We start from the raw sequence: 26,387 nt of genomic DNA, 5'->3' as shown, positions 1-26,387 counted from the left end.
TTCCCACAATCAGTGAGCAGTGCTCTATCAAATGAGTCTCATTTTAAATCTAGTTTGCTCCAATTTCCTCATAAGCTGTCTTGTAATTTGGTATCAATTTCTAGACACAGTTCATCCTAATCATTATCCTGGCATCGTTCTCTAGTGTAATCCTTTCAGAAGTCAAATTACAAGTGTTTGGAGGAAAAGTCAGTACAAAGGAGTGGTGCAGACAAACAAAGCTAAAGAGGGGGTGGGGAGGGGGGAAGTGTATTGCATCTACAAAGTAGACTATTTGAATTACATTAAGCAGCATACACTTTTACAATTTAAATTACATTAAAAAGCCCAGGCTTACTCAATGACAGGAAAATGGCAGAATCTTACCTGTTTATTGCCTAGTTTTCAGCATTTTTATTTCTTAGGAAGGTTACACTTTTGCAAGGCAAGAACAGCATTTTGGAAAGGAAGTGTCCCCAGACACCAGTAAAGATTTTCAGCCTTACAAATGAAATATTTTGCTGAACAATTACATTTTCCTCACAAGGAAATGAAGAAGCACTGATATTTCAAGTGAAAACTAAAGGAAATACCTATGAATATGGTCCTGAAAGTACTCAGAGCAGCGAAACATTTCTGGGGATCCTGTAGCATTGAGGAAAACAGGAGCTTTCTGTGTGCAGATACATAGAAACAGAGACAATGCTTGAAAGTAAGTTAAGTTTTAGGCTTTTTCATAAGGGGAAACTGGGAAAGGTGAAGTGAACACTACAAGAAAACTACATTTCTTGATAAAAAAATCAGGTATGTAAGAAAACATCAGGCTACATTTATGCTATAACTGTGCAGGCAAACCAGACAATTTTGAGACAAGAACTTCACTTGCGGTCTGAAGCTTTTTACAGTCCAGCAAAGATGAATGTGCACACAAGTAGTGAAACCCATCAACTAGCCTCAGTTATTTCCCCTTTCTCCTAAAGAGGGTGAAGGAGAGAAGAAAAAGAAACAAAACAACCCCCAAACAAACATCAGATGGAGATGGGAAAGAACCAGTGGGGAACAGCAGACTGATTATCATCATTCTTCTGCAAGAGCTGCCTGCCAGACATGACATGTGCTGGTGCTAAATGATGTATGTAGTCCCTCTGGGGAATGAGGTGCCATCCATCACTCGTGCCACCTCTACACTCAATGCCAGCCAGGCGAACAGTGCTGTATCCCCTAGAAGCTGGTCTCTTGTGCTGGTACTAGGGATGTTGCAAAGCATTGCTCAAAGCAGGAGCAGGGAATGTGCCTTCCCTGTCTGTGCAGATGTCTCCCCAACTCTATCAGAACATCTTCCTGCAAAGGAGTTAATTGCACAGAAGAGGCTGCAATGAATAAGATGCAAGTTACACCTGTAATTACAGGTAGCGCTGGACACTCATACGTGCACAACGTTTCCCTGCCTCCGAGCATGCACAAGACACTAAATCTTTGCAGAGTCAATCCAGCACGAGATATAGCACTGACGAGAGGATGAGGGTGTGTGAATGTGCTGGACTAAGGAAAATTGACTCTAGTTACCAGCTATTACACTGTATTTTCCATTTCTCCCATAGTTTTCAGCAGCAACTGCAAAAGAAATCAGGAAAGCTTGGTATTTCTGGGCAGCTCATCGCTCCTCACATTTCAAAGAAGCCAGCAGTACAGCATCAAGAAATAAATGCTTCTGACTTTTGAGATCTACTCCCTGACGCTATGCCAGATCCAAACATCTCACCACATCCCAAAATCCCACCTCAGCCTAAAACACGCAGGATCTATTCAGATTACCAACCGCCTTGACACGCGCTCTGCACTGGGATGCGCTGCAGTAAGGCAGGCTGCCTTTCACAGGAACTGAAACTGTATCAGTGTGTCCGGTGTGTCATATTTTGTCTAACTTGAGGTGAAATTCACAGCTGAGAGCCAGCTGGCAAGAGATGAACTTCAGCCTCGCGTCTGTTGGTGCAGGTTTTACGAGGACAATTGCACTGCTCCCAGAGCTGCGAGAGCAGGACGGCAAACTGTGACAGTTATAAATGCCCTGGCTAAGTGGTGTCAGAGCAATAATGCAAACAAAGCCACTGTGAAGTTCTCTGCTGTCATTTGCCTCAACGTTTCAAATTACATTTTTCAAAGGAAATTTTTTGCATTAATCTCCCTCCAAAAGCTCAGCACTATTTTCTAGCATTAATTCTATGGCTTTACTACTAGTTCACAAAAGCCTTTTGGTTAATCCTGAGCCCTGCCTGCCTACCCAGCTTCCATCTGAAAGTACAAGCAGACTACTTCTTGATTATCTGGATTAAGCTCATGATGCATCCCACTTCTCCCAACAGATAAAATATCTAAGGAGCAAACACCTTTGTAGAGTCACTTCAAATCCTTAGTGCCTTGATCAAGGGGTAATGATGGATGAAGCAAGAACACTGACTCGCAGGGTAAAGGTCAGAAGATGTCCATCTATCTCTACTTGACCACGTCAGAGGAATCTTGAAGTCAACAATTCTGCTTCCATAGCCATCAGGAAGAATGTCAGCAGCTATACTGGCTGCTCAGCATTGGCTTCAGAATCACAGTAAAGTTCTTGCAACACTAAGGTGGAACAGATATTACCAAAGCAATTATCTGCCATCACTCTTCACACTAGATTTTACAGTGCTCCTGTCTCTGGAAGGTGCATGCTCTCATCTGGATGCAGAACAGGATAAGATTTACCCGTTCCCAAATCACAGCATGCAAGCACCAGAACCTGTAATCAGTACCACCTTCAATAACACGACTAGACCATCTTTTTGGAAACTGTGACAAGAACTATTAAGTGAGCTGTCAGCAACATAACAATATTCTGTTTGAGATAGGCTGCGTGAAGTACACACTTCTTTTGACTTTGCAAAGCATAGCTAAGTTAAAATTCAATCCTAGCTGGCATCAACACAGCCTCTCACATGCAAAACAAAACAAGCACAGTACGCAGCACAGCAGAGCTGGAAGCAGTTGTGGGAATGCAGTGGGAAGCTGCACAGAGCTCACCTAAAATAAACCCCAGTGCTTTGTCTCCCTTCATGAGGAAGAATGCAACTCAGCAACTACACTTCTAGAGTATTAAATCTTTTTCATATGTTCCCCTTGACTCAGTTAACTAGAAACCTCCAGACAAGTCATCTAGAGCTGTACAGTGTCCAGTTCCTCTGATGGTCACCTCCATGCTGTCTGCGATGCAGGTACCTACCTGCCTGCTGCTCCACATCAACAGCCTAGATCTGTCTTATCTGCTAGCATGGACTTCACACAAGGAAAGATCTTTATTCTACTATTATATATGAACACTGTCCTGGTTCAGAAGGTCGCTTGCTCCTTGATCATGTTCTTCCACTGCAATCATCTACATGAAACACTAGGGGAAGGTTTAAAGATGTTTACTGGAGTCTGACATCCCTCCTGCCAAAAATCTTCCAGTTGGAAGTGCTGGAAGTGCTACTCCACATCCCAAGAGCCAAGTTCTGCACATTTTGAGCAAGGCACAAATCTGAGTCTGGCTCAGCAGAGTTTAAATCAAAGTTTTTGCTTTTATGTTGGCCTAAGCCATGGGAGCAGCACGATCAGCAGCAGCCACTGCCAGGCAGCCAAGAGTGACAACACAAGGTCATCACAAATTCTCCAAGTTCAGTAAGTGACAGACTGGGACATCTGTTGTACACCTGGTCTGTTTAATGCACCATGAGTACTTCCCAGCACTATAGCACAATATTCATTAAAAAAAAGCAGCCAGCCTTAGCTTTCATCTCTCTAGAATGATACCAAACATTAAGCTGGTAATTTCCTTTAAGGAATAAAGCTGGCTCCACCTCAGATAGGTGCAACCATGCTGAAAGCAACCAGCACACCCTCCACAGCAGACCCACGTGCAGTGTGTGTACACACTGAAGACTGAATGATGCCACCAGTGAATTTATCTTACTACACTAAGCAACCCAGACTTATGCAGCTCTTAGCCCATTCACTGCATCAGGAGGAAGGACAGCAAGGGAAAAGCTGGGGCACTTCAGTGTCCCAACAGAAACAAGCTCAGGCAGCACCACGTTCTGAGATTCAGAACTAGTTTCAACATCATTACAACCTTTTTAGGTCACCACTATGGCTCAAAATTTTAAAACCAACAGAGATCCTAGAAACTCACAGGGTTCCCCTAAAGTAAAATTGCTTAGTAGGAACTGCACAAGTCAACAGCATTCTCAGATCCCATCTCACCACAGTGCTAATTTGCATCAGGCTATGTTGCATTAAACCCTTACATGAAAATCTGAAATGTTACCTGGTCTGTGTAATAGGAAGTATAATCCACAGGACAGATGGCAAATTTTATGTTCCTAATGAACACTCAAATGAACATGGCATTGCTTGCCATGTCACTTCTGCCATGTACAGTCATCACAAATTCCAGAAGGAAGTGAACTAAAAAGTGGGTAACTGCTTTTACAATGACCAATGACTAAATGAGCTTAGTTACAAGATCTAACACCATGTCTTGAATTTATTCCAGTGTCACAGTTATTGGCAGGGATAAAGTTTCACATCAGCCAATTAACTAAATGCACTATTACTGTATCTCAGCTACTTAAGCTCATCAGTTAATTAAGAGCTCAGCATAAGCTGAAAATAGAAATCTTACCTGACACACACATACCAAACACATATTATCTTCTTAATGATTTCATTTTACAGTTCCATACTACATTCCCCAGGTACCATTTGGAAAACTGAAAGGTAATTGCTAAGTTTAAGGAGCAGGTGAAAGATACAGAAGCAAACACTTGAAGACTTAATCCAAGAAACTGTACATCTTAGAATGATACTTGCTGCTTTACTAAGCTTTATTTTAAGAGGTAGTTTTTCATGATAAAATTGCCATTTCATACTCATTACAAATTACTTCTGTATCACTTTTTAGATGATTTCAACTCAACTGCCACTTAGGAAGTGTTCTATCTTATTACTACCTAAGTGAAACCTACCACGCAGTTTCCCAGCACTCTGTCCTGATAATTCCTGAGGAGTGCAGCTGCCAGTACAAGCTGAACAAGGCAGACCTGCGGGCACATAGCCATGCCAAGTACCTGCAGAAAGGTGTGTAACGATGGGATAATGCATTCTCAATGCTCCTCAGATGTCAAGCTTCCTTCTGCAACGTAATCTCTGAACTAGTTCTTCACAGTAGGTGCTAAGGTCTTCCTTAATAGCTATCATGTCAGTCCTGCCATACACAGCACCAGCATACCAGTGATTTAAGAGCAGAAAATCTACTACCCCACTTGCTGCTATTTATCCTTTAAAGTCACACAGCACAAGTCGTGACACCACAGCATCACTCAAGACTCCCCCAGAATGTGGACCTCATTTTTCACACACCAATAAGCCTATCTTTATGGAATATTTGTCCTACCTGGTAAGTTTACAGCCACAGGTTGGAAAACAAAACAAAACAAAACACAAAACCCAAGGGCTTGCAAGGGTGAAACTTCATTTCTGCAGGAAGTTGATTAAAAATAATAAAAATCCCCCACTCCATCCCTAAGCCCCAGACTAACAAAATCCCCTCTGTAGTCTCAACACCCTCAGCACAAAAGGCTTTTCATCCAGAGAGGAGCATTCTACATGCTACAGTATTTTGACTAGCAGGATGTGTCGTCCTCCTCTAATGTCCTTTGTTTCCCATCAGTAAAAAGCAGCTCATCACATTAACAAATCAGTATGACCACAGAAGCTAAATGATCACATCACTGAGCTTCCAGGTGCTCCCAAGCAGGGAGGTACCAAAGCACTAGGTTCCTTATAACGTTCCCACATCTGACTGTGCACATTGGCTTCTGCAAGGCAGATGTCTGGCAGACTAGTGGCTTAACGCCCCAGTGAAAACCAAAACCACTCATTTACCTTCCATAATCAACACTTTCTGGATCCACAATCCAGTTAATAAACTAGAAAATTTATTCATGCAAGTACATATGCTGACAGCCTAAGCAAACTCCAGCCTTGAGGTCATGTTATCCAAAACAAGCAAGGAAGGAAACAGCTAAGAAAAAACGATGATGCAATTTAGATTTTTAAATCAGCAATTTTGATACTAAACTCTTATCTCTTCTTCTGGGCAACCATTCTCCAAGAAATTCCAGCACCCAAGGTTGGAGAAAGCTCAGCAGCTGGAAGGTCTACAAATGGGTATAAAGACAAGCAATGTCAATGTCTCAAAGGTGTAACACTTGAGCTTCTCAGACAAGGGGGATGTGGAGTGATCAGGAGTTGTTTTGGGATGCTGAGAAAGTCTACTGCTCCTCAGATCTCCAAGAGAATAAAGAACAATTGAAAATAAGCTTGGAACTACTGCTTTAAAATTAACTAAATAGACAGCTCTGATCTCCAGCTAAAGATGTAGAAGATTATAAAACACAGAAAGAAACTAAAAACTAAACCCTGAAAGGCATTTGGAAAGAGAGGAGCTCCCATATTAGGATCATCTGTAAGCACAGAAAGAGGATAAAGATCATCTTCTGAGTAAAAGCAAAGCTAGGTAACTCCCCCACCCCCCATCAATGCATCTGTCCCAGTTCAGGGCCATGAGCTACCTGGACCATAGGACAGAATTATATTTACTCCTTCTGAAGAGTAAGAATGAAGATACTGCACACTGGAAGTTTAACAGAAGATTCTGTTTGCAGGTGCATATATGCATAAGGCAATCAGGTAGAATGAATATGTCCACAAGGCTGTTAAATGGGAGCACTTGAACAAAGCAGTCTTAAAACTACATCCTTCCAAGGCCATTTCAATCCCCTGTAGATGTACTAAGGGGGAAAAAAGATAAACCTGTTATACTCTATGGCCAAGGATTATTGGTGTAATCCAACTTTAAGCATCTAACTGAAGGTGTTGGAATTAGCAACATAAATAAGGCAGCCTTCTCTGAACAACACTGGGCATGGACATCAGTTTCTGCTGTGAACCTCCTGCAGGAGCCTGCTGCTCTCAGAGATGGAAGGACTTTGGAGTAGGCACAGAAAACTACCCTCTTCATTTAAATTGCTCAAATGAAAACCGATTAAAGTAGCCAGAGCCTTTCCACCTTGAGCAAATTCATTTGATCTCTCTGAAAAGTCCCTGAGCACAGAAGTCTTTAACTCTATTAATGGATTGAGCGATGCTTGTTCTGTACCAAAGGGCAAGGTTTCCAACAGACACAACAGCACATCCCTTAAGTAACATCTCTTCCTTTCAAATGAAGGGATCACTACAGAACATCATTTGCTTGAAAGTGCATTTAAATCTCAACAACTGGGACCAAGCTAAAAACTGGCAGTGTAACGATTATGCTGGCAATGGTATCAGGTGTGAGGTATTCAGGAACAGCTGAAGCAGGTCTTGGCCATGGCCTATACATGACTCTTCTCAAAAGGTGCTCAGCACTGGAAGGTGCCCGATTCTCCAGCGTTATCATCTACTCATAAGCAAAAGCAGTATTATTTGTCAGGAAGATGCCCTTCTCACACTTTTTCATGTAATTTAAGACATGAGTGCTGTAATGGCAGATTAAAATAAGTGTCTGTCAAATCTGGTTTTGACAGTTAACATTTCTGTAGGAAACACCTTTTGTTCTGAGTTCATGCAGAACTTCTCGTATTAGACAGACCCTCTTCTCACCCTGTCTACCTTTTCTTGGAAGGAAAATAAACCTAGCTTCAAATTCAAGGATAAGAACTTTGTCAGAAGATTGGAGATTCCTGTGTCAGCCAATTGAAAACAAGAGCCTAGATTTCCCATGTTTTTTCAGTGCAGGTGTAACTATTTCATTTAGGTGAAGTGACTTCTAAAAGCATTGAAGGAAAAAAATATCCAACCAAACCACAAAATAAACCACCAAAGAACAAAACCCCCAAATGCTGATTGCTTGCTATAGCAGTTCACAAAAATGGCTGGATTCAAGTTCATTTCAGATTGACCCAGCTCCCTCTACTAATTACTGCACTCTAACGATCAAACCATGCCCATGAAGTGCTGTCTCCACATTCCTGATCTAAGGTGCTTCAAAACCTGAATCAGAAGAACCAGACTGTGTTTTGAACTCCAGCAAAATAGCAACCAAATTGTAAACATGAAAAAACCTCATCCAGGTTCTCCAGTGACCAGAAAAAAACACACAAAGTCTTTAGTTTTCCTTACTTTTAAAAGTATCAAAACTAAGAGTGGAAAGCCTATGGCTGGGACTCTACCAGACTGAGCAGCATTGCTCAGCTCTGGCCAAGCCCCAGTCAGTGATTTCTTCCAACAACAGTTTCTCTCCTGCTTTATGTTGTAGCTTTGGTTCACAGAAATATAGCCAGTGTTCTCTCCATATTACAGCAGTATTTATGTACTACTAGCAATAGAGGCTGTTAAAATGACTAATCAGGAAGTCAGTAAGAAACAAAAGACTCCTTTGCTGTGGGAAGAGTAAGTACTCTTTCCTGGGGATTGTCCAACATGAATGCCAACCATGTAGCGATGGTTGGAAAAAAACAAGAGGAATACTACTCTTTGCATATTCTCTTCATACCTGGAAGCTTGATCTCTAGTATTCTGAACTGACACCTGTTTTCATGACAAGAGGTGTAATTTCCCCTCTGGGAAGCACAGTATTTTCCTCTTGGCCTAGCAGTTTGTTAGATACCTGCAAGAGCAGGAGCTGATCTAAAGTGTCCAAAGCTCTCAATCCAAATTGCCACTCCAAGAAAGGCATTGAAATGCATGTTTTCAGCAATCCTAGGCACATTTAAAGACTCATCAGTAAAGTACCTGGCACTCAATCAGTTTCAACTGTATTTCCACACAAAGAGCAGCCACAGAGGAAGGTGAGGGAAGGTGTGCAGTTCCAAGGTCTGACCTGTGGAAAAGCTATGAATGAGTATACTTCAAAACACAGAATGGCTTAGGTTGGAAAGGATCTTAAGGATCATCATTCCAACCTCCCTGTGATCGGCTTCTCAACTAGATTCAGCTGCTCAAAGCCTCATCCAACCTGGCCTTGAACACCCCTAGGGAGGAAGCATCCACAGCATCCTTCAGCAGCCTACTCCAGTCTCACCAACCTAATACTGAAGATATTCTTCCTAACATCCTGTCTAAGCTTACCCTCTCTAAGCTTAAAACAATTCTCTCTTGTCCTACTGCTAGACACTCTTTATGAAAAGTCCCTCTCCAGCCTTTCTGTAGGATCCCCTCAGGTATTGGAAAGCAGCTATAAGGTCCCCTGGAGTCTTCTTTTCCATTAATAATTTTCATTGAAATACCTTGGCAGAAAAATATGTGTTTTGTGAGGAAAAAGGTTACTTTGACATAAATAAGTGGAAGTTAGAAAGTTTCAAAATGTGGACAAGAAAACAAACAGTGAAAATACCTAAATCTGAAGAGCACAGCAAGAGTTCTTTCAGCTGGATAAAGTCCCCCATTAATTTAAAGTAATGAAATGAGACATGTGAAAGAGGGAAGGGTGATTGCACTGAGCAGCTAGAAACACACTTTATCAATGGGAGATGAATTCAGCTTGGAAAATTGGCAGGCAGAGCAATCAGATAGCAACAGCATACTTGAGTAGGCAAACCTGCAAAGAGTTTTAAGACAAGATCAGATCAGTTAGCAGAATTTCGAAGGCAGACTATTCTGTTTGACATAGAACTGAACTAGGAAATACAAAAGCCTTTACTGCCATCTTGGACTATGTACAGTCCTGTTTTGAGTTGCCACTACTTAATAAAACATTTTTTTTAACAGGCATGATGATCAGATAGCAGAGTTCTTATCAACTCTGGATGGAGTCTGCCAAGAGATGTTAAAAGTAGGACACTAGGAGGAACTGAAATGCTTCCTTCCCCATCCCCAAGATCTACAACATTTTCCCAACTACTGTGGAACTCTGTGCAAATTATAAACTCTTGGTAATAAGTTTCCTAGCATAAAAAGATAAAATGCTAATGGCAATACTTCCATAGTCCTGTGGCATACCATTTTCCTGAAATATAATCATCAGAAAGAACACAATTGGTGTAGAAAAAGATAAACCACCTGTCTTCTTCGGGTGGATAAAGCCAGGAAAAAAGAAGTTCCTTCTACAACTGAACAATTAAATAGAATGCAAAAGAAACATTTTTCAATGCAGTATTTCAAGGAAGCTGTGGTAAGCATAGTTTTAAATTTGTTTACTTGTAAATTACTGAGGAAAAGTTGCTGCCTGGGAACTGATCATGACTGATCACATCCTGGGACTGACAAAGGCTGAGAATGGGGTGTGTTAAAGAGTCCACCCACTCTGCATGCATAACCACTACTCCAAGATGAAGCTGTTAGCTGCACCCCATCAATGCGATGGGTACAGAGAGGGTCTACCAACTCTAACCCAGGGGTGCATTAGTCTACCAACTAATGCACCCCTGAATTTCTGCTCCCAGTTAGTTTGGTAAGCAGTTGACTTCTGTCAAAAGCACTAAACAACACCAACTATGGTAAACATAAACAAAGAACCCAAATTCCCCTTTATCAAGTGGAGTTGCTGTTTTCCTCACTGCTGGACACTGACTGTAAGGGCCAGTTCCAAGACTGTAAACTCTTTGGAACTAGTACTGTTCCTTTGGTTCAATGTATCCAGTGTTTGTGAGCTACCCCAGCAGATACCCAGACTATAACTAGTGCTCAGGAAGGGAATAATTCCAGCTGTAAGCCTGTCTGCCTCAAGGAAACATGATTTTAACCAAAGGCCAGAAGGATGGACTCCATGAGAGATACACATGGCCACCAAACACTGCATTTTCCTTCAGTTCTACAAGGAAGCATATTTTGGTAGTGTTTCTCTCTAAGAAACAAAAGGCAAAAAAGCTTTTGGAGATCTGGACATGTGGCATTATTCACATCACGATTTCTTCAAGGCAGTGGCAGCCCAGGCAGATCAGTCACAGTTGAGAAGATCTTGGTATGCACTCTAAGGCTTCATGCCATTTAGAAGAAAAAAGATAATCCAAATACAATTAAACTGTTTTTAGAGGTTTACAAGGATTTTTCTGTATGTTGGATTGTTCTTTCTCATCTTAAGAGAAAGCACACTGGATTAGAAAGTCTCTAGCTTGAGCCAGAGTTCAAGAACTGGAAGATTATTTACACCTAAAGGACTCTTAATGGAGTATTGCTTTGCAACACCATATCACAATATCCATGCTCACTTGTTCTGACAATGCTGCTGCTTCTTCATTCTCCCAGAGGAGAGACTAAAACTGTGTATTCCCTCTTGTTCCCTTCTGAAGGAGTATCACTTAAAGCCAAAGCCCGAGCCTGTAGTATTTGTGGAGCTATTTTTGTGCCATAATATCAGCACAGCAGTTGGAGTGTCCTGGATACGTATGACGAATGCGCTCATTTTGGTTGCATTAAGGCAGCAATGGGACATTGCATTAAGTAACATCAGCGTGAGGCTATACAATACGTGACTGATTTAAAGCATGTGACTTTCATCCAGCAATGTGATTTCAATACTCATGTGGTTTTCTCTTGCAATTCAAGCTGGTTTGGCATCAGAATTAGTGTTAGATTTGGATAAAGATACAATGGAGATCTACAGATGTGAAAAACCTACACACAAATGAGTAAGAGGACTTAACACAAATGAGCAAGAACTTATCCCAAACGAACATTTAAAGCTATCTTAGAATCACATCAGATACTGGTAAGTACTTTACAGAACATGCTCAGTAATTGCTTGTATTTATAGCAGCACATGTTTTTATTATGCACTTCTGTAGGCACATAGCAAAAAATACCCCAAACAATCCCAAACCAACAAACACCAAGAATATCTCAATGACAACAACCCAACCAAAAAAAAATCAGTCTGTTAAGTGCTTTGATGAGCCAAGTCATCAATATGAAATTCACCACCAAGTTCCAACTCTAAATACACAACATTTAAATAGATCATTTGACAGCTTTTCCCCCCCTTCACCTCTCAAAGTGCTAAACCCTCAGCTGGGACCTGTGATGTAGCACCCATTCAGCAGGTTTGCTCATGATATGCACTGGGCGTGTGCAGCTCTCAGGCAAAGGCAGGGGCTCACTCACCCTCAGCAAACAAGGCATCCGAATCACATTCCTAACAGGCAAGCAGACCAAATTCAGGAACAGAGAAGGAAGCTGCTACTTAGAGGTGTGAAGGACTGGAGTGCTAAGCTTCATCTGAACGTATGTTTAACTACTGCTGCCACCAAATATAGTCTCCTTGTGAACATATCCAGCAAGAGTTAGTGAAATTGTTAGCCCAACCTTCAGATAACGTTTATGGTTTCCAAACTATTTCACACATATGCTACTCTTGGCTTCCCATTAACATTTCCAAACTGCTTATTGCCTGGATCTTCTCATCCTCCCTTCAGTCTGTGTTAACAAGCTTAGAGCAGTCAATGCCTGTCATTAGTAGAATCTAAACACGTTTCCATGTTCACAGACATTGAGTGTCCCCTCCCCACTCCCAGAATGGTCCCACATGTATGGGCGGGGGGGGGGGGTCCTTCCTGACCCCCACGAGGAACATACAAGCAGCTCAGTGACTTGCACAAGAGAGGTTCAAAAGTGATTGTTGGGCGAGAGCCCAACTGCAAGCTAAGCATTCTGCATTAGACATTATTTTGATGTGCACACCTTTTACTTGCACCAGAGCAACCACTCTGAAGGCATCAAGAAGTTCATTGTGTATAATAAATGCAGTATTTCCCGATACAATGCAGGAGATATGAAATGGGAGAATCAGCAACTTCCACTTGAGGCATTTACCTTTTCACCAGCCAGCCATTACCCTGCGACTGCTGATGCTCCACAGTAGGCTCAGGTGCTTGAGCAGCAGCATGTTGCCAAGAAAAAAATTGGCAGGAAAAAAAGTGGGATTTGCCAGCTGTAGACACTATCTGCTATTTTGAAGGTACTATTTTACAAAAAGACTGTATTTACCCATACAGACAAGAAATCACAGGAGATGATAGTTCTGCGGCAGAACAGTAAAGCGACAAAGTAAATGCCATGAGATATCCTTCGCATGAATCCAGAGTGCCCTTGATCACAGCATGAGAGCAGAAATTGAGCTCCCTAACAGAATTTTAAAGACACAAAGGTAACAAGCATCCAACCACAAACTAGTGTACTCTGCTCCCACTGCCATCTCAAGCCCTCGGTGTGTTCTCACGCTGAGAGAAGGCAAAAATGTCTTCCTATGTAGTCCGTTGTCAGAACTAAGAGAATTACACACAACTGTTACATTTATTATAAATCATAATAAACTCTAAAATGTTTCTCGTTTTGTTTTATGAAAAATTTATTTACAGAAAGATATCCATAACAGTAGACTGAATCTGGCTTTGAGGGTAAACTCTCCCTATTAAAAGTCTGCAAAGATAACATGCAATCTACAGCATTTTCACATTCTAGTCTCTAATCTTTTCCCCCCAGGCAGCACCTGTTCTCTCTGAAAACTACTGAAGCACTCTTCACTTCCATTTGTAAAGTGCCTTTGCTTTCATGTCTGAGAATGTGGGGAAAAAAAAATCACGATACAGCAGAAACTTCCTCAACTCCCTCTCTTATACCTAATCCTCAGCACAAGGATGTCTTTATATATATATGTATATATATAAAAAAATCTTTCAGCACATCTGAGTTTCTATAGAAGTGAAGAATCATTTCTTCAGAACTGTGCCCATCTCCTCCCACAAATGCCTTTCAAGTTAGGCTTTGAGTTTTTCCTTTTAAATCGTGTTCGCTAAGGAGGGGGTGAGATGGGAATAGCAAAGGACATTAAGCAGCGGATAAAGGGAGGAGCTGTTAAAGTGCTAATATGCAAGCGCAGCAGCAAGAATTCCCATCCCCACCAGTACTGCTACTTTTACAAAGTACCATTTTCAAATGCTTTACATTAGGGCCCAAGAGGTCAACTGGATGTAGAATAGACCCTGCAAATTGATAGCATGCATTAACTGCTCATGCATTTATTACCTGCAGAACCTGCAGTACCCCTGCATCTCCCAGTACAGTCTTGGGATAGCAATCTGCTTATGTCATATTAAAGATTTAAGATAGTCTAAGAAACTCCAGCTCCATTCAGCATTTAAGATAAGCCTTTTTAATTTACTTCAAAAGGCAGGGAATGGAATAAAACCCCTGTATATATTTTGTGCTGCCCCATCTTTTGTCCATCTCTCATTTGCACAAACCTAATGTGTGTCAGGAGGGAAAGCTACTACATGGTTTATAGATGTGAGATCAGCCCAGGGTCAGCAGAAGGCAACAAATCCAAAATTCAGGTTGCAGCTGAACCTGAAAGAGATCATATTAAACATCCTGCATATTTTGCTGCACACAGGTCAAGACAGTAAAATAATCAAGCTACATACTATAGTGGTTTTCCATCAACTGTACCAGCAGTGCAGTAAGCACACCTGCTGCTTTTGGCTGTGTCACTCTTCCCCTGACATCAATACCTCAGTATGAAACACTGAATGAGATTCTGCACTTCTAACACTGAAACACCAACACATGAAAAAGGCTTTATTTTTCTTTAAAACAAACAAACAAACAAAACAATCAAACCAACCCAACTTACACTTCTTTTGCTTCCCAAGTTGCACAACATTCCAAACCTTAAATTTCCATCAGACAACATACAGCTGATTAAGCTGTATCTGAAAACCTTGGAATGCAAGTAAAAAGTGTTTCGGTTAACAGTCAGAAAACAGGTCCCTGACTTCAGCTTTTTTATTCTTCCTTACACTCCACCTGCTTCACAGAAGGGGTCACTTGACAGCCTTTAATTTCTGATTTTAGGTAGTTGAGCCTTGTCGCTCTTGCCATACTCTTATGTCAATCAACACCAGGGTCCCACCAGCAGGGCCAGCAGCTATGGCACAGGCACTTCCCCAACAAGTAGTCTGCTGTGCCCCATGCACTCAGTCCCAGCACGTGGATTCATCAGCCCTGTCAAGTTGCAATACAAATGTCAAAGGCTTAGGATCACTGTGTGCAAACAGTGCGTGGACGCTGTCAGTAAAGCAAGCAGGCAGATGCCTCTGAAAGCTCCACGAAACACATGCAACACTGCCATCACCCTAGCACCCATTCAAGGTCAGTACCTTTCCACACGCTGAAACTTAGCATCCCAGATTGGCAAGATGTCCCTGAAGACCACCTCATCCACCTGCTTAGTGTTATTACAATTATGATGACTACAGCTCCCTAAATGGAGCAACTTTTACAACTAGAATTAGGAAGATTCAGGAAGAGTCCATTTCATAATATGACTTTTGCAAAAGAAGGAAGAGTCCTAGAGAGCTTACAGGTGGAAGAAACTTCTACAAACTTCACCTGAAGCACCTGCAGGTAGTAAAGATGAAGGTGAACCAATGGCTCCTGCCTTTATGCTGCTGCCCAAGTGTTATGCACCCAACAGATGCCACATGCAGACTTCTCTGCTTCACAGTGGCTGCTGCATGGCAGAACTTCCCATAGAAATACTCTTCCTTTCCCAAGACAGGGATGCCACCAGCTCTGGGAAGGGAATGTCTGGCTGTATACCCAGCTGCACTCCTCAGGAAACACTCCATAGAAAGGGAAATTGAGCCCTTTCCACATTGCTTTCAGAGCTGTACTTGGGAAAGTCGTGGTGCACAGCTGTAGACACACTGGGATCTGGCTTCTCTGCAGAAGATGGGCATACTGCACCAGCCATACTGAAAAAGAACTTTTTGATCTCATGAGAAAGAACTGGGAGAATCATGAAGCACCGATGGGCCAGTACAGTGTACTTCCCTGTAGCAGGTATAAGCAATTTTGCAAGAAAAAAAAACAACAAAGACTAACCGTAAAAAAACAACAACCTACAACCCTGAAGTATTTGCACCAAGGGAATCTGAATTTTAAGGAATTTTTGCTTCTGTTTCACTGCCTTAAAATAATCTCACCTGATTTATGCAGTGTTCATCTACAAATCAAGAGTGAAAGTGTTTTTCACATCGAGTCCTAAAAATACCACAGTCGTTTACTTCTTATGACCCAGCAAAGGAGGAGTTGCATTAATGTCTCAACTTCTGAACAGAAACTTTGCAGATATTTATATTCTTTTTTTCTTTCTCTCCCAGGAGCTGGGTAACCTGACCAACTGTGGCCAAACTGATCCTTCTTTGTACCTTCAAAAAGACTTGCAGGAATTGGCAAGACTTAACTGTAAGGAAAAATCTTTATTTCTGGCTTCAACTGTATTATAATTTGTGACTCATTAATTAAATTATTCAAAGTTCACACGAAAAATAGCAGCTATTACATTACCTGCTGCAATAAGAGTGGATGACTGCTTTTTAGAGTTTATTCAAACAGGCAACTAATATTTATCAAAAACCTCCAAAGCACAATTAATGTTCCATTTATTGTATTTAATATTCAGCAAAGGACGGCATCGATGCTTTCAACACTGAAATCCCAAGCAGAGAAATTAAAACAAATCACTTCATCTAGAAACCAAATGAACAATTACCAGGAAGAACATCACCAGAAAGGGAACTGAACAGCTGCATTCATCAGCCCTTATTAGCAGTAAAATAACACTATTTCATTTTCTAAGAGTTATTTGTTATCACCTGAAAAACAAAGCAAATTCCGATAGTCTACAAATGGAAAGTGTCACACCATCAAAGTGATACTGCAGTAGAAAAATACTTGGGACTGAATTATCAGGTGTTCTCAGCACAGGAGGAAATCAAGTCATTAAAATCTACTTTTATTTGAAGCCCTGATAAAAATCATGCTTTCCTCTTGTGAATGTGAGAGATTCAGAATCAGCTGTAAGAGCCATGCTAAGCTTTTTTAAATTATTTCTTCTATTAAAAAAAAAAAAAAAGGGAAGAAGCCACAGAAAGACCTAAAGAAAGACCTAACAGCTAATGCCAGCTCTGACTTACTATTACTGTCACAAAACCACATCCATCACCGTATCTCAGGGCTGCGTTACAAAGCAGCAGCAACTACTTGAAGTCTAAAGCTATCTCCTTTAGATGGCAATGAAACCCCAGCAAGGTGCTGTGTGCAGGCATGCACCATCGCAGCTTGCAACCAACAGCCAAAACACATTGCAAAATGCAATCTGGAAGTGGGAGATTCTTTGTATGTTCCCATTTGGTAAGCACCAAATGCTGTTAACTGCTCAGTCATGGGATGCATGTTTAACCCCTCTGTGCAAGTCATGCATAGCCCTACTGTATTAGTCCAATTGTGAGCAAAAAAATCTGACTACTTAATATGCAGATTCCCTTGGTCAGTCTTCCATAGAAGCACCATGAAAGCAGTTATTGTAACTTCCAATTAGACATGTGATATGCAGCCCTCTAAAGAAAATATTTAAGGCACTGTTGTCCAGCTATCAAAAGCAGAGGTCGAACACAGTATTTGGCTCTCTAGAAGTTAATGAAGCTCTAGCATTGCCTCAAATACTGCAGGAGGAATTGATATTTTTAATAACCTCCCATTCTTGTGTGTCAGTCAAACGTGCAGCCCTATTTTCACTTGTCCCTATTATCACTGCTGGGTGAGAGGGGCAGCAGTAAAGAAGACAAATTTCAAACAGAATCATTGCCTTTTATAACAAAGAAGGGTGATAAGAACTCCAGCAGGCAGGCGAACATCATGTCAAGGAGAGTGCAGCAGCAACCAGACAGCTGCAGCCAAAAGCTTAATCTGTAATGACTTGTCATGCCTGTACTTCTAGACATTGGATTTCCTGCCCTTTTGTTATTCCACACAAATCTCTCTCACTAAACTTTACGAAGTAAGACAAAGTAACATGCAACTTCTAAGAGTGGTACAGTTTGCCAGTTGCTGTTTCTCCTCTTCCTTCCCACTGCACTCCTCCAAAAAAACAAAAGAAAACCAAATCACAACCTAAGACTCCTCCAGAAAGGACTTGCAGTGGGGATGGCAAGCTGGCAATGCAAGCTTCTCCTGCTTGTGTTAAATCGAACATACATGATAAACCATTAAACCTTATGTATAGTCACAAGGACAGAGTTTTTCAGCAATTAATTCCAAATCCAATGCTCTTCTGAACACACAGCTAAAGAAGTCACATAACCTTTATGCGACCAGAGAACAGCTTTTTGTTCCTTCACCACAGCATCCTGCAGAAACTCGGCCACATTTGACAAGGCACAGCAAGAAAGGATGCTGTGCTCAGCTCCTGAAAGCTTGGAATATCTGATGGGAGATAACTGAGCTAAAGGGATGGGAAGGAAAAAAACCCTCAAGTCTATAAATCACTTGATCACCATTTATTCTTCTCTGCACCTCCTTTAAAGGGAGGAAGAAACCCATCTTGCCATTCAGATCATCTATCCACCACAATACAGCTCTGCTGGACTAAGCACTGAGATGGAAACTTTTTCCCAAATACAACAAATAATATCCTGCTGAATTGAAAACTTGCTCAAAAGAGCAGTGATCATGAAACACCTGGTACCAATCTACAAAGACCATTTCATTTCCAGTAGGATGGGCAGAGCAGCATCTGCTTAATTCTTGTTGAGGAACAAACTACTCCTGCTTCAGTAAATGTGAACGTGGCATAAGCTGGTACATACAGATAGGAGAGCTGATACGTTTTTATTAATTCAAATTTACACACCTCAATATACTAAGCAGCTCTCTAGATACATACAAGCATCTCAACCTTGAGAAAAACCAATAGTAAAAGACAAAAGAAGTGCACACGGTCAGGACACGCCGTCTGCTTTGCTGAGCAGCAGTGAAGTAACGGGAAGTGCCAGAGATTGACAAAAGGACTGAGCAGAATACAAGGATGTGACAAATCTCCATCTCAACTCCAGTGATAAAATTGAGCAAGACTTCACCAGCTCCACACAGCACTGCTATAGATGGAGGATGGCATGCATTGGACTTGAGATCCAGTTCCTACTTCTATGCAGCATCAAGGGTTGCCATTACTGCCTAATCAATCTCATGACCACTTGTATTCTCCAAGGAACTTCTCCATTCTGAGGAATAGACAAAGCTTCCCTAAAGTAAGCCCATCACCAACAATACTCTAGTTGAAAGTGAGATGTTACAAAATAACTTCCTTGAGATTTATAAAAGCATCTGGCCCTGCTCATTGACAGCAGTCTGAAAGTGAATACACCAGGCTAAGTCACAGCCCAGGAACTGGAAGAAATGAGCCTTATACAGGAGACAGGACTAAGTCATCTTTCTGCACAGGTCTAGTCTCCACATCACGCTTGCTTATGCTCCAGCTGGTTTGCTTTCTGATGCCTCAAGACACAAGCTCCCTCGAGAGATCAAGTCAGATTTCATACTTGGCATGGGTACGTTTGCAGAATTTGCAAAGCTAAGAATCTGTGCAGGCTGGACTTTGACATCTTGGGAGTTAGCTTTCTAAAAGCTATTCTGAGGCTCTCGCAGCTTAACCTACACTCCCTTATTTCTTGTTGAAAGGCAGGAACAGATACATAACATCACAAAACAGGCTACTGCATACTGTATCTGATTGTTTAAGACAGTCCAAAGAAGCCCATAATTCAACTGGAATTTCATCACTTCTCACTTCAGTGAGACAACCTTAAGGAACGTTACCCTTAGAGCATGAATCAACACGAGCCAGCTGACATGCATTTCGCATCTCTTACATCTTGAAAAACCCAGCTGCTGTTCTAACGCACCAAGCACAATAGGTTGTTTAACCCCAAAGCTGCACTGTCTCACACCATGTATGCACCAAGTGGGAAACATGCTCCCAGCAAGTCCATCCAGAGCAGCACACTGTAGACAACTTGGATGGACAGTGCTCGTCTCACACACTGCTGCTACTGGGTGTGTAAAAGACTATTTTACCGTATCAGCCAAGCTCTGGCAATTTTTTTCTCCCCCTATCTCAGTCATTTGACATCACAGGCAAGGTAAGAGCGAGGAAATTGAACTGAGGCTATTTCTGTGACATGATCTCACCTTGTAACACCTACTTATTGAAGCAGGTCTCAGAACAAATGTCAGCAGAGCTTTTAATGCTAATTTTTGTCAAGACTTTTTGGGTATGTGATGATTCCTGACATTCTTTTTCCTTTGAATTCTAGTATGCTCTGGTCCTTTCTGTACTGTCATTGTTGCATTTTTTTAGTGATTGGTTAAGTCTGCTTAGCACAGCTGTATTTCAGACAACTCAATTCTTCCCCTTTGTTTTTAATAATGGATAAGAGTAAGGACAGGACAACTTACTCTAGACAAAGCATAAAATTCCTTTAAATGACAATGCTGTGATTAAGTCCTACACAGCACTCAGCAGCTGGCCTTTCTGGTATTTGTATGGAGTATGTATCTGGCATTAATAGGCAGGTGACCGTTTCAGACATAACTGTAAGTGCTGCATTTTCTTTGCAGTATGGAACGACAGCAAAGTCACCGTTACAAAAGAACACTCCGCAGCTGGGGCATCCAAAATAAAAAGAGATTGATAAATAATATTTCATAAAGCACTGGGGAAAATGTAGACCTAGGTCAGCAATTTCCAACCTGAAATCTGTGGAACTAGCATGCGTGAGGACTACTTAAAAGGCAAGTGTCCTGTTGGTAGACTGACTTTAAATGACTATAAAGCATATATGGCTCAGCTGGAGAACATCAGGGGTCCACAAACTTAAGAACATTGAAAAAAACGTCATTCAGATATTTAGGTAGAAAAAAACAAAGGGTAAATATATAAAGGCCGCTTAGACTGCAGCAGTGTTTCCACACAAGCTGTGCTCACCAAGAAGGTGTGCACTTGCACACGAGTCAGGACACGCTGCTCCAGCAGCTTAAGTCGCTGGAAATTGATTACTGAGCATGGGTGATTTAGGTTGCAGGAAACCTTTCTCGGAGAGAATAAAGAGAAAAATAAAACCCCAACCAGTAGCAGTGCCTGGCTCTAAGTTATCTCAACACTTATTTTCCGCACACCACAAGGAGCTGAGCCCAAGGAAAACAAAGTTTGGGAGTCCCAGGCAGGCCCTTACCCCAGCTTGCCCTTATTTCATCAGCCGCCGGCCCCGGGCTGGCGAAGGGGCCGTGCCGCGGAGCCCCCCGCTATACCGAGGGCGCGTCTGCGGGGTGGGAGGGCTGTGCCCGCAGAGGGTGCGCCACCCGGGCACTCCGCCGGGCCCCCGGGCGCTGTACGTGGGCCAAGGGTGCCTCGAATGCTCCCCGCCGCACACCCCCGCCGCCCCGGGAAAGTTGCGGCCCGGGCGGCCGCGTCGGGGCCGGGCGCAGAGGGGGTGAAGCCCGGCGCGGCGCCCCGAGGCCGGTGAGGGCAATGCGGTTCCCCTCGCCCTGCACCGGCACCGGGCCCGGCCCTGCCGCAGGCCCCGGCCCGCAACGCCCGCCCGGGGGTCCCTCAGCGGCACCGGGGGTGGCCCGCCCGCCCGCTCGCCCCCTCCCAACCCAGCCCCAGGACCCGGCGCTCACCTCCAGTGCCGTCCGAGTTCTCGTTGAGGCTGCCCGAGGAGTCGTGGTGGGAGCCCACACACCCGCCCATGGGGCCCGCCCGGCCCGCAGACCCGCCGCCGAGCCGCCCCCCACCCCCCTCCCCCTGCAGCCGAGCTCCGCCGCCAGCCGGGCAGGCGCGATGGCACTGGAGCCGCCTCCTCGGTTTGCAACACCGCCCCCGAGGCGCGGCCTCCTCCCGCCGCCCGGCTCCGCCTCCGGCCCGCCCCAGCCCCAGGCTCGCCTCGGACCCGGCTTCGGGCCGAGTGTCCCGCGGGGCCTCGGGTCGCGGCGGCTCGCAGCCCGGGGTGGGCCTGGCCACGGCTCGACACTGACGAGCCCGAGGCCGCCTCTCGCTCCCCGAGTGGCAGCGGCTCTGACAGCGGGCGACGGCCCCAGGGGCCGGGACGAAGCCCCAGTGGAAGTTGGCCGATAGCCCTGCGGCGCCGTGATCGGCCTCCGGCGCAGCGCGGAGCGGGGAGGAGGTCGATGGCCGCGGGCTTTGTGTAGGGACTGCGGGGCCAACTCCCTCCCGCGGTTGCCGGCTGCGCTGCGGCGGCCTCGGGCGGCTCCCAGGCGCGGAGGGTGTGGGGCCCGCCTGGCTGGGACGGCTGAGTCGCCGGGACGAGTTGGCCAGATGTATTTATGTTTTCTGGCCGCGCCGTCCGGGGCTTTCCCGTGCTTTGCAGCGCTATTCACACGAATACAAAGTTCTTGCACGGTCCGAGATAAGACTGTATCCCGCTCACCATCTGAGGAGCTCGGCGTGACCCTTTGAGTAACACTGAGCAAATGAAGCAGTTCTCGCCCCTCGGCACCGGGCTTAAGTCCTGAGAAGCTGGAATGTTGTGTACTTAATGCCTGGAGGGGTGATGTTTGAGCAGTCCCACCCTGGGTTTGGGGAGTTATGGTTATTGCTCATACACTATCAGATGCGCTGTAGCTCTTTGAAACAGCCAGCAGTAAGTCAGGACATAGGAAAATGGAAACAGTGCAAAAAATAAAGCATGGTAACAGACTGTGCTCTGGATTCCCCACATGCTCTGCTATACATGGCAGCTTCATGTTCTGATACACAAAATAGCAGAAAACAAATGGCAAGCTGAGCATATTTTACCTCCTGAAAGATGACATGGCAAATGTATTTTTCAGAATTAACATAGCCTAGCTGTTTGTAGAGCTCACAGTCACCACAGTGAAAGGAACAGATGGACAAATCCCTTTTTCTACCATTAATTTGCCTAGCTACTCTTCCTGCTGAAGGACCAACCAGCATTTGGGAAGGCACTTGTGTTGATAATTAAAATCTTGACTGTATGAGACAAGCTGAGTGCAAAATGCCAAGCTCTTTGTCATCTGAGAGCAAAAAGACATAAAGCCAGCCTGCGTTATGGGGCCAAATAGGAAGGTCAAGGCTGGTGAGGCAAGCTAAGGAAAAAAATTATTAGAGTCCACACACTAATTACAAGACAAACAAAATCCCTTGTTGGTGTAGAAGGTGAAACCTGATAGAGGAAACACATGGAGCTCAGCCGTTACTCGTTTTCTTGTCTGGTTGTATCTGAGGGCCACACAGGGGTTTGCCTGAACATACACAGGGATAATCATAGAATCAGAGAATGGCTGGGGTTGGAAGTGATTTCCAAAGCTCATCTAGTCCAACTCCCCTGCAGGGACATACTCTGCTAGATCAGGTTGCTCAGAATCAAAGATATTCCTGTTATTTTTTATTTGGGATTGAATGTAATTGTTCAAAATTCTAATAAAGTCAAGGCATGGATGCAAGTTTTGGTGCAAATAGGTGTTGGTGTGGATCTTTCATCACCAATAGCATAGTAGTTCTGCAAAGACAGAATGGACTGTGGTGAGGCACTTGGGACATGCGGTTCCACCTCTGGATATTATCCTGCCTAGTGAGATCCCCAGAATGCCCGCCAGTGAGGCTGTGGGGGCTCAAACACAGTGTGACTGCCCCACGCTGGAGTGGCCACAGGGTTGGGAGCTGGCACGGGAAAGTATGTCCACACCAAGACAGCAGTCTGCTTGTGGAGCTCTGCGATAACGCATTGGTGCTTCTTGTTCTGCATATTTGGTCTGAAGCTCTTTAGCTCGATACTTGGTTCTTCTCTCACACACGCTCATATATACACTCATATATAATCCATGTATTTGTGTGCATATAAACACCTGGGATGGGCCAAAGTCAATATTCGCTGCCTGACCCCTGTATCAGGGTGTACTTGCAATGCACTTTATTAAGTACAAAAGACAAAACGAGACTCTTTTCGAAACAGATTATCTGTTCCTTCTCAAAATAAGTTTCAGGAGAGACAGGGACTGGGCTTTTTAATCAGAATTTCTGCACTTGAATCCTGGCTTTGCCCTGGATACCCACCATGTGGCCTTGGACAAGTCACAGAGACTCTATTGCTCTATTTCTATCAGCAGATTAATGTTTGTCTACATATCTCTTGGGGGCATGGCTAAGATTAATTAATTCTTACTCTTTATTACTTGTTAACTGCCTGAAATGTGTGGGATGTAAAACACTTTGAAGATCAGAAGTGCAATTTCACAAATTAAGTGGTGTAATGAATTGACTATTCCATACAGGTATGTCTATCCTGTATGGTTGGAAGTGATTCTTTGTGGGTCCTAAGCCCTACAGTGCTAACAACTAGAGAGTTTTCTTTTGGCAAAAGGTGCTGCTGCACTGTGTGTTATACTGAGGAGGCTGGAGCACTGACTTTGGTGGCCCAAGGCTTGTAGAAAAGCTTTAACTGGATCTACATTTGCATTACCTGGGTTATTTCCTATATATTTCTATGCATTGAAGTATTTTGTACAGTTCACCAGTTGTCTCTCTAACTGGGACCTTGCTATTTCCTTGCAATCAATGGTGGTGGGTTTTGCCATCACACGATGATACAGTATGATGAATTCCCATTCTCTGATGATTCATCTTTGCGTGGGAATAGGTATGAGATGCTGACAAATTGTCTCAGGCATCAACATTTTGATTTTTATCATTGCTACCCAGGACTGTAGTATCAAAGTCTTATCACTGTCAGTAAAAGTCTACTCAGATCTCTTTCATTCTCCTTTGATAGATGGGAAAGGGAGATGAGAGATGAGGTTATTCACTGAAGGTCCCACAGGAAGCAGAAGTAGGAAAGAACCATGAAGTCCAACCACTGTGTGATGCTGAGCTCTTCTTCCTCCTCAAAGACTCTGACAAAATGTAGCAAGTTACCATTTGCAGATTTGCTTCCACATAGCTCCCTTCCTGAAAGCTAATGAGGCTGTAGCGACATGTTGGAGATTTCCCTGCCCCCGTATGATGCACAGCGCTCACATTTAGATGTGGTTTTGAGGAATGCCAGCTCCTCTTCTATAACTCCCACCAGTGATTTTCAGGCTGACTCCCTCCAAGCTAATACAATCTGTCCCTTAAAAAAACAAAGCAATGTTAAACCAGATAGAGTTTGTTTTCCTGGGATGACCAAGAGAAAGATATCTAGGGCACAGAGGTGTCTGTGGTTGAGGACCCCATCAGACATAAGGACATCCAGAGCTGGCTGACTATGAACAGAGAGAGTGAATATCTGTCTTGTCCTGCCTGTGCCTTCACATCCTTCCACCTATCTCCAGGAGTACATCCACCCTACCCCCAATGCCTTGGCACAACATCTCTGCAGTAGGAAAGGCTGGCATGGGAAGTTTGAGCTTCTGAGGGAACTTCCATCAGACAAAGAGTATATCACTGTGAAGACCACGTTATGTTTCTCTCCTGATTTATCCAAGCCCAGCTCCTACTCCTATGACTGCTTTTGCAGGCTCTTTATCTCTTCTCTTAATAATAAAAGGAATGGTGATATTTCAGCTTTCATTTAAACATTTCTGCAAGGCTTTATGGTTTCTATTCTCAATTGCTGTAGAAAGGGTTCACTGGAAAGGCTAAAGATTGCTACTTAATGTGCAGCATCAGAAATGATTGTAGAAATCTCCAGAAATAGTGGATTCTGCTGTAGAAACCCATAATATTCCTGCAGGTATTCCTTGCTGGTGGGTTTGCTTTGCCCAAAATACACCAGTGACACTACCCTCTGCTCCCATCCTGTTTGCTGAGGAGAGGCTCATTTTTCATTGAGCTTTTTGGCACCAGTATTATTTTACAGGGACCAGGGGAGTATTTTACCTTTTTGGCCTGAAAACCTTGCACATGAATAAATGAATCAGCTCAGAGTTTAATCAGATGTTTCTCTCTTCATTCATGTCTCTAAAACCCAAACTTTGTGAGCTTACATTTTGTCAAATACATAATCTCTGTAGGAAAAGAATCATTCTAACTTCAGGCTATAGAAGTAATTCCCCTACCAGTTCCATTTCTTGTCTGCACTGGAAATCAGCAACTTAACAAACCCATTTTTTAATCGAGTAGAGAGACTATCTACCTTAAAGTATTAACCATTAGCCAGCAGGTACTGTCGTGACAGGCACACATAAATGCAGCTGGCAAATGAGCTGTCCACTTTCATTCTCTGTTTCGTGACAGCTTTATTGCTGCTTCTGCCTTTAAACATGCTTCTCATTTTTAATAAATCCTGAATTCTGCAGGCTGTTCTGAAAGCAGGCGTTTGTAACCCACCAGCTCTAACCAGCTCCTGTCAGCTTAGATTCTCTGAGCAAGAGATATTTATTGTTTTGTCACACCAGGGAGGTTTTTCTAATGGTCAAAACACACATTTTAAAAAGACATAATAATAACCAAAAATTGATCCTTGCCTACTAAAGAAACAAAAGTGAAACACTGCTTC

General features: G+C 43.3%; 1 protein-coding gene across 1 annotated transcript in view; it reads right to left on the bottom strand.

Annotated features, from left to right (window-relative positions):
• Window positions 1-21,671, bottom strand: part of UBTD2 (ubiquitin domain containing 2) — a 57,898-nt gene extending 36,227 nt beyond the window's left edge. The window contains exon 1 of the mRNA XM_064161819.1: window positions 21,553-21,671. Coding sequence (XP_064017889.1) covers window positions 21,553-21,622 — 70 coding nt within the window. The 5' untranslated portion in view covers window positions 21,623-21,671. The remainder of the gene's footprint in view (window positions 1-21,552) is intronic.
• Between the last annotated feature and the right edge of the window lie 4,716 nt (window positions 21,672-26,387).

The sequence above is a fragment of the Pogoniulus pusillus genome, chromosome 22, assembly GCF_015220805.1.
Source record: "Pogoniulus pusillus isolate bPogPus1 chromosome 22, bPogPus1.pri, whole genome shotgun sequence".
Lineage (NCBI taxonomy): Eukaryota > Metazoa > Chordata > Aves > Piciformes > Lybiidae > Pogoniulus > Pogoniulus pusillus.
Note: the sequence above shows the minus strand (reverse complement) of the source record. Positions and strands in the feature narration are given on the sequence as shown.